The sequence below is a fragment of the Kogia breviceps genome, chromosome 2 (genome assembly GCF_026419965.1).
Source record: "Kogia breviceps isolate mKogBre1 chromosome 2, mKogBre1 haplotype 1, whole genome shotgun sequence".
Classification (NCBI taxonomy): Eukaryota; Metazoa; Chordata; class Mammalia; order Artiodactyla; family Physeteridae; genus Kogia; species Kogia breviceps.
In genome coordinates this window covers 166,716,095-166,724,953 of record NC_081311.1, presented here as the reverse complement: position 1 = coordinate 166,724,953, position 8,859 = coordinate 166,716,095, and the positions used below count along the sequence as shown (strand labels likewise).

The following is an 8,859-nucleotide window of genomic DNA, read 5'->3' as shown; positions in this document are numbered from 1 at the left end:
GGGTGGGAGGGAGACGCAAGAGGGAGGAGATATGGGGATATGTGTATATGTATAGCTGATTCACTTTGTTTAAAAAACAATATATATATATAATTTACATATAACAAAACGTACCCATTTTAAGTCCATAGTTTGATGAGTCATGATAGCTGTACAAAGCTGTTTTAACTTTTCATTATTAAGCTATGAGCATTATTTATATATTCTGGATACAGGTCCTTTGTCAGATACATATGTATTACAAAGTTTCTCCCAATTTGTGACTTGGCTTTTCATTTTCTCACTGCTGTCTTTCAAAGAGCAGAAATATTAATTTTAATAAATTCCAATTTATAAATTTTTCTTTCACGATTCACTTTTTGTCTCCTAAGAAATCTTTATCCCAAGACAGCAATATCTATGTTTCCTTCTAGAATTTCTAGAGTATTAGCTTTTGTTAAGTCTATGATCCATTTTGCAATCTAAATTTTGCACTAAAATTGTGTATGGTGTGAGGTGAGAGATGAGGTTATTTCCTATTTGAATATAGTTACCTATTTGTTAAAAACTTTTTTTTTCTCATTGAATAACTATGGCACCTTTGTCAAAAATCAGTTGTACAATATGCATGGGTCCTTTTACTCTATTCTGTCCACTAGCCCCTAACATTTCTTATAAAACAGGTCTTCTGTCAACAAATTCTCTCATCTTTTCCTTGTCTGCAAAAGTCTTTTCTCACCTTTTCTGAAGGATATTTTTGCTGAATATAGAATTCTAGGTCAACAGGTTTATTTCTTTCAGTACTTTAAAGATGTCATGCCAAGGCCTCTAACCTGCATAGTTTGAGAAAAGAAATATAGTCAGAATCTCTGTATGGAATGTGTCTTTTATTTTTCTCTAGCTGCTTTTCTAATTTTCTCTAGTTTTCAACAATTTGATTATGATGTACCTCAGTGAGGTTTTCTTTATGCGCTTCCCTGCTTGTTGAATTTCTTGGATTGGTGGGTTTATAGTTTTCATCAATTAGGAAAACCTTCAGACATTATTTCTTACATTGTTTTTGTCTCCCTTATCCCTACTTCTAGGAGTCCAAATACAAGTATGTTAGAAGACTTCATATTACTTCATAGGGGAGTAAGTTACTGTTCTATTTCTTTTTTCTCTTTGTGCTTTAGTAAGCCTCACTGATTTTTAGCCCTGTAGTGACCCATCTGCCATAATTCCATCTGTTCTTTCTCATCCAGCTAGTGACCAAAGAGGTAATCAAATAGCAGCAGTGATTTTTAAAAATAAATCTTACACATACTTGAATTATTGGTATAAGTGTATTAACCACAAATAAAATAGTTAAGGACTATTAATTTAAAAATGTGTAATTTTTTCAATATCTTCTTTATTGTCTATAAAATGAGTTTGTGTATATATACATATACATGTAACATTAAAAATGATACTGAATATGATGCCAATGATGGGCTGCTGTAATTTTTTTACTTTGACTTCTACAGAACGTGATGACAATCTGTGGAAAATGCTTTATTGTATCATGCCAATTTACTACAAGGAGTATTTCAAAATAATACAAAAGTAATCCACAGACTTGATTAAGTGAAGATCAACTGATCTGAAAATTTTTTCTTCCTTACTTCTTCACAGTAATTGCTAAAAGTCCAATAAGCTGATTTTTCCAAGATCGATTATTCTAATAACTTTGGGTGTTCAATCCGTGCAATGGTCCAGTCAGGCTTTACTCCTTGTGTAAACTCCCTCTGAAATCTAGGGAAAAAATTATAAATAATGTGAATCTTATATCAGTCCAAATACTTCCTGGATAACTACATAATTTGCAAGTATATATTAGAGGCAGTTGTTAGCAAAAAGCTAACAGTTAATGGTAAATAAAAATCAAAAGTTTAATCTACCAATTTGATCACAAAATATATCCCCACAAAATCAGAAGTGCATTCTCAACTAAAATGAGTATTTTTAATGGACTGATCTACATACACTCCAACATCTGCCAGTCCTTGAGAGGAACTTCAATGTTATTCTATTGTTAAGTACTAGCCATAATATACGCCTAATATGAAGAGAAATAAATTGGAATATGGTGACAAAAACAGCACTTTCATGGAAGTTGGTTTATGTGATTAGACTTACTCATAGCTTGCACTAAGACCAGTCTCGAAAATAGCAGTGTTTATGAACTGCCCGTGGTCTTAGTAGGGAATATCAGAAGAACCAAAGGTTAGTGTTGATTATAGTGTTCTAAATGTCTCTTAAAAAAGAGACAATTCGGTAGATTTAAATTAAATATTTAAATATACAGAATATTTTGGGTAATTACAAATAAAGCAACATTCAAAACAGAAAAAGAAAAGGAAAAAAGCACATCTCCTTCAAGAAAAGTGAAAAAAAATGAAGATATAATTCCCTTTACCTTAGCAAAACAGGATACATTTTCTTTCCTAGGTCGTTTTTGGGATTTGTTCATTATTTTAAAGCAAATTTGTGTAACTCTGGTGACATAACAGTATTCTCTTTTAAATAGATATTAAACTATGACATAACAGTATTCTCTTTTAAATAGATATGAAACTATGTCTCCACTGACTCGCTTGACTTGTTCACTGTTCCAAATTTTATTAGCACAATATACACTAGAGTGTCTCTTTTAAATAGTCTGTTAACCTCCTGTTAGACTGTACCTCCTTAAGGGCAGGACCCCTTCAATTCTGTAGCTGAACCCCTACCAGAGTACGTGGCAAATAGGAGATGGTCAATAAATGTCTAGTGAGTGGATGGTCTATGTGCCAATTATGGCAGATTTTATTTTCCAAAGATGGTCATAACTACATCTTGCATCCCACATGCTCTTCTGCAATGTGACCTTGCTGCTGCCCCATGAAGGGGTGGAGTCTCTCCATGCCCTTTCACCATGCAGATCCTGTGACTGCTTGGACCAGCAAACCATGGTGGAAATGATGTTGTTCCAATACTGGGCATAGCCCTTTACTGGTCTAGCATCTTCTGTCTTCTGCCTCTTGGAAGCCAACCACCATGTAAACATGTGACTAGCTTAACACTACCACAAGCCCAAGCCATAAAGAGAGGCCTTGGAGGATGAGACGTCACGTGGAGAAGCCAGGGAGCACCATGGTGCTGCCCACATGAGTGAAGAAGCCATTGTGGAAATGAACCCCTAGCTCCGGCCACCCCACTCGATGCCAGAGGGAGTAGAGAAAACTCCACAGCTGAGCCTTTCCAAAATGCTTGAGCAGTAGAATAGCAGGCAAAATGAATGGCTGTTTGATGCCACCGAGTTTTGGAATGGTTTGTAATGTAGCAATAGACAGCTGAAATACAGTTTAATTAAATTCAGCAATATTACCTCTTCCTAATTTTTGAACACTCCTGTTTCGTGGCCAGTGTGTCTTTCTGACTTCCTCTCTTCATAAATAACGTGTCAAATTTCAATCTTTTTCTCCCTAAAGCTCGCTTTAGTTTTCATACCTTCACACTACCTTCTATTTTCTAGAGAAAGGAAACAACGAAATGTGATTAGACTTACTCATAGCTTGCACTAAGAAGTTGTTTAGTTTCCACGTTCTGATCCCCCAACTTAACCTGGAACACACTGGCTCCACTTATAGTTTCACTGGGGATATTGGCACTGGTTAGATACCAAAAGCACATCAGGATGTTAACAAACTTCCTTCCTTAGAGAAAAAACATACACACATACAAATACAAATCACAATAATCTATCATCCTTATATCCTTAATGAAATCAGCAATTGGCAGTAATTATACAGCTGTTACAGACCAAATTTGGGGCTCATTCTAATCTAACTTAAGATACCTGTATTGACACGTTTTTATTTTTAGAAAATTCTCCTGGGGTTTATGACACCTTCCTCTCTGGATCACACTAGTAAGAACTACTATTTACTGAGCAGGTACTTTTTACCAAGTGTACTACATGGATTACTTTCAATTTGTGGCATTTTCTAAAATTATGATAACAGATATCTATTGTCAAACCAAAAATGAGGGGGGGGTGACACTTTTTGGCTGCTATGTCATTAACTTAACCCCAACTGCCAGAAAGAAGCCTTCTATTCTACCCCTAATTCACTTTACTATGCCCAGTGATTATGAGAATGTCCTGTGCAAAAATCAGGTAGTAACCATGGTGCTAAGATGCAATTTGAAATATTAGGAAGAAGAAAATATTTATCATTAAAAGTACCTTTACAAATGTTTTAAATTAATATGTGTGTGAAAATTTTTTCCCTATTAACTAACAGTCCTCGGTCAGAACTGCCTTAGCAAGTGTGTAAGCAAAGACTAGATTTCCTGTGTGCCTAGCACACAATACACTGCAAATATCTGTAGAAGGAGTAAGTAAGTCAGTAAGTTTTCAGGAACACTATTGGGAAAATAGGACAAGGAGAAGAACAAGATAAATGCTAAAGTTCCTTTCAACTATTTTCATCGTCTCCAAATAAATCCAATTTGGGAGTTCTGAGTTAATGTTACTTTCAAAACAGTCTTTAGCTAATATTATTTACTTTTTCTTTTACTCTTTACTCCTACTTAACATACAGCTAGACACAAAATACTCAATTGTTTTCCTTTCAGTTAGGAAATCTGAAACACAAATATTTTCATTTTAAGATATGGGAGCAGCTTGTCTTAGACAATTTTCATTAACTTAAGTTACAATGCTCTCTTCTGTGAATTAAATAACATTGGGGAAAAGTTCTAGACAGAAAGGCATAAGAAACTATTACCATATCCCAAGTCTTCCAGAGCTGGGGTTTTAAAGAATGAATATATTATTTTCTCTGCAGTTCTATAAATATCCACTTGTACCAACAAAATGTCACTATTCCATGATTATTCACTAGTTTAGCTTATCTGGACAACTGTGGGTCATTTAAAGTTGACTATGCTCCAGCATTACCTTGCTCATCGTAGTAAATGGAGATGTCTCCTGTTGATGTATATACAATTTCATCTATGTCAGCAGCAAGGGCATTTTTATGGTTGTCAGGGAGTGAAGTAACCTTTTCTTTCAATACACGTAGTGTCTAAGTATAGAAAAAGCAAACCATAGTTCACTTGTTGAATTTTCGAAAGCTTTTCAAAAAGTGGAGTGAATTCATCATGGAATGAATTTTGTAAAAATATTTTTAAATTTACTGCCATATTTATTCATTTTCAAAAGCAAGGCTGAGGGGCTTCCCTGGTGGCGCAGTGGCTAAGAATCTGCCTGCCACTGCAGAGGACACGGGTTCGAGCCCTGGTCCGGGAAGATCCCACATACCACGGAGCAACTAAGCCCATGCGCCACAACTATTGAGCCTGCGCTCTAGAGCCACAACTACTGAGCCCGCGTGCCACAACTACCGAAGCCCGTGCGCCTAGAGCCCACGCTCCACAACAAAAGAAGCCACCACAACGAGAAGCCCGCACACCACAACGAAGAGAAGCCTCTGCTCGCCGCAACTAGAGCCCATGCACAGCAACAAAGACCCAATGCAGCTAAAAATAAATAAATAAGATAAATAAATTTTTTTTAAAAAGCAAGGCTGAAAGGGATCTGATTATTCAATTAGGTAATTCCTAATAGAACTGTTCTTATATAGAATTCAGTTCTTATACAGAATTCTATATAAGAACTGAAAGACATCATATTAACTTACTTATGCCTTAAGTAGCAAGTCATTCTATACTTTTATATGACCCCAAGCACCCAAAAGGCAAGATACAGGGACTCTACTTTGGCTGATGGCATGCATACTATTTTATTTTATTTTATATTTTTTTATTTAAGGGTGATTTATTTTCCTTAAGGGTGGCAGTGGGAATAGTCACAGATTTCTAATACAAACCAAATACAAAAATCAAACAGCCATAAGAACAATGAAAATCTAAATATGAAAAGCTAATCTTTTAGAAGAAAAATAAGGAGACTTTTTTTTTTGTCAATGGTAATGGATATGTAAGGATATTGACAACAACACTGGAATAGCAGAGGAATTGAAAATATTATACATTGATCAATGGGAAACTAGCTAAATTAATTATATTGCATATACACAATAAAATACCATGAAGAAAGCAAACACATATATAGTCTTTGGATGAACCATATACCATTCTAAGTGCTCTACATTACATATACTATCTCACATGATTTCCCAACAATACTACTACTATCCCATTTTACATATGAGACAAGAAGTAAGCATGCATACTATTTTAAAGCATAAATAAGGACAACATATATCATTCTACTGCAAGAGAATAATACATTTATTTTTAAAGGAAAAATAAAAGTATACTTTACCTCTTTGGCCACAAGTTCTTCCAATAGATCAAACTTACTCTGTGACAGCAGCTTGGACACATGAGCAAAAGCCTTAAAAAAACAGTGGGGGGAGGGTGGTGATTATTATTTCAAGATATCATGTGAAATACCGTACAACGTACAATGCTCATACTTGAATGGCTAAGTATAACAAAGACTATTTTATGATAAAGGCAATAGACAATGTCAAACACTAGACAATGTCAAACACTAGATATCGGTGTTAGGCATAACTCCTCCAAAGTTGGTTGACTCTTCTTTTCTCATATGGCCTTCCCACATGGACAGTAGTAAGTGAGCAGATTGCTAATTATGTATCTACTCCAAGGACCTGGGAAAAGATTGCGTGTGGTGTACATACTACGTCCTCAAAAAAAAATCTCCTACATATTTCCTTTTAAAATAATGATAAAGTAATCAACCATTGTGACTGTTATATGATCCTCCTCTTAATCATGAATACAACCTAGACGGTACTGGGAGTCTGGAGATGTGGGTTGCAGTTGTACCTCATTAAGATAGATAAGGCAGGTTTGGTAAAGCAGGAGAAAAGATAATGAGTCTGCACAATCTAATATAGTAGATCCCAACTTTGAAGTACGAGATCCCATTTTAAAGTGGGAGGGACCCAACTGCAATCCTCCACATTCCTAGCAGTGAGGAATGGAATTGTGCATTAAGACTCTACCTGTCTTCGAGAAACTTGCAGTCTACTTGAGGAGGGAGCCAAGAAAGCTGACAAGTTCAAAAATTATGACAGTAATAAGCACAGGATGATTTGGGAGCATACAGGTGAGCACTTAAGCTATCTGCGAGGAAAAGAGAGGGCTTCCTAAAGGAAGTACTATCTAAGACGAAATTTCAAGAACTGGAAAGAGAAAGAGGATGCACAGGTGTGTCAGACAGACAATACTCATAACTGTTATGGGCTGAACTGTGTTCCCCCAAATTCATACGTTGAAGCCCTAACTCCCAGTACCTCAGAAGGTAACTATATTTGCAGACAGGACCTTTAAAGAGGTGATGAAGTCAAATGAGGGTGGGCCCTAATACAATCTGACTGGTGCCCTTACAAGAGGGAATCTGGACACACACAGAGATACTAGGGCACACATGCATAGAGGGGGGGAAAAAAAACAAATGTGAGGACACAGCAAGAAGGCAATCATCTACAAGGAAAGGAAAGAGGCCTCAGAAGAAACCAACCAACAAGGTACCAACGCCCTGTACTTGGACTTCTAACCTCCAGAATGTGAGAAAATAAAGTTCTGTGGTTTAAAGTAACTCAGATTGAGGTATTTTGTTGTGGCAGCCCTAGCAATAATGGAGTTGAATTTTGAGGAAAAGTACACTTCCAAATGGATTCAAGGATCCCTTGCAAACACTTTAGAGGCTCTCAGGGTTCAGAAACACTGTATGTTTTAGTAAGCCTTTGTGTGCAGAAGATGGGTAAAATTTGTTAAGAAGAAACAAAGACCATAACCATCATGTTGAAACCCAGCCATAAGACTCTAGTTTGTGTGGCCAAAGAAGATCACACCTGTGCAAATTATCCTATAAGGTAATAATGAACCATTAGGAGGCTGCCCTGATAAGGCTTTGGTGATATAAGATTGCCTAACCTAAACAGGCTTCTAGCAAATAGCCCTCTTTTTCATAGAAAAGGCCAAAATATGCTAGCAAGATACAGGAAAACAGACAGTACATGGTTAGTGGTTTGAGGGCAGTAATAGGGAAGGTATCATGTCATATGTGCATATCAATGGAAAGTAGGGTTTGTGGAGCTAATAAAGCTGTTTAAGGATTGTATATCACCAGGCCACCTATTCCTCTGGCTCACATGATGAATGCTTGCCTAGATTGGTATAAAATAAGCTACAGGATATATCGTATAACACAGGGAATATAGCCAATATTTCATAATAACTATAAATGGAGTGTAACCTTTAAAAATTGTGAATCACTACATTGTATACCTGTATTATATATATATATAAAATATATAATATTGTACATCAACATACTTCCAAAAAATTTTTTAAAATAATAAATTTTTTTAAAAAAAAGCTTTCCTAGATTGTACTTAACCATCTCAACTTCTAGTAACTCTGGAGGACCAAGACTGCTTATAGAGTGGGTTACAGGACAATGCACCTCAGCACTTGCTAGCTATACATCCTTGAGCCAATCAAGTATGTTTCACCTTTTTAGAACTTGATTTTTATCATCTGAAATTAGACTAGAATAATGAGCACGAAGGTCCCTTTTTGTTTTATGTTCTATGATTTAAAAAGAAATATCTTAAAGAACATGATCTAACTGATAACTTGATATTCACATCCCAAGATAACATCTTATTGATAGGAGGTTAGTCTAAGGAGAAAGGGCAAATTGAGCCCATGAGAGTAGATAATCTACCTAGTGTTTTTGCATCAGATTATTCCCAAACCCTAGAATTACATCTATGCAAAGGAAGGTATAGTTGCCTTAAGAGATCTAGT

The 8,859-nt window shown here is 35.9% G+C and overlaps 1 protein-coding gene across 3 annotated transcripts in view; it reads right to left on the bottom strand.

Moving 5' to 3' along the window:
* Nucleotides 1-1,494: 1,494 nt before the first annotated feature.
* The window catches only part of MAIP1 (matrix AAA peptidase interacting protein 1), a 9,631-nt gene continuing 2,266 nt past the window's right edge, over nucleotides 1,495-8,859 (bottom strand). The window contains exons 2-5 of one of the 3 annotated variants that reach the window (XM_059055507.2): nucleotides 6,338-6,409; nucleotides 4,949-5,075; nucleotides 3,551-3,698; nucleotides 1,495-1,755 (exon numbers count right to left, since the gene is read on the bottom strand). In XM_059055507.2, coding sequence (XP_058911490.1) covers nucleotides 1,677-1,755; nucleotides 3,551-3,698; nucleotides 4,949-5,075; nucleotides 6,338-6,409 — 426 coding nt within the window. In that variant the 3' untranslated portion in view covers nucleotides 1,495-1,676. Of the gene's footprint in view, nucleotides 1,756-3,426; nucleotides 3,514-3,550; nucleotides 3,699-4,948; nucleotides 5,076-6,337; nucleotides 6,410-8,859 lie in introns of those variants that run through there. The other 2 variants (XM_067026525.1, XM_067026526.1) reach the window with 2 other exon arrangements.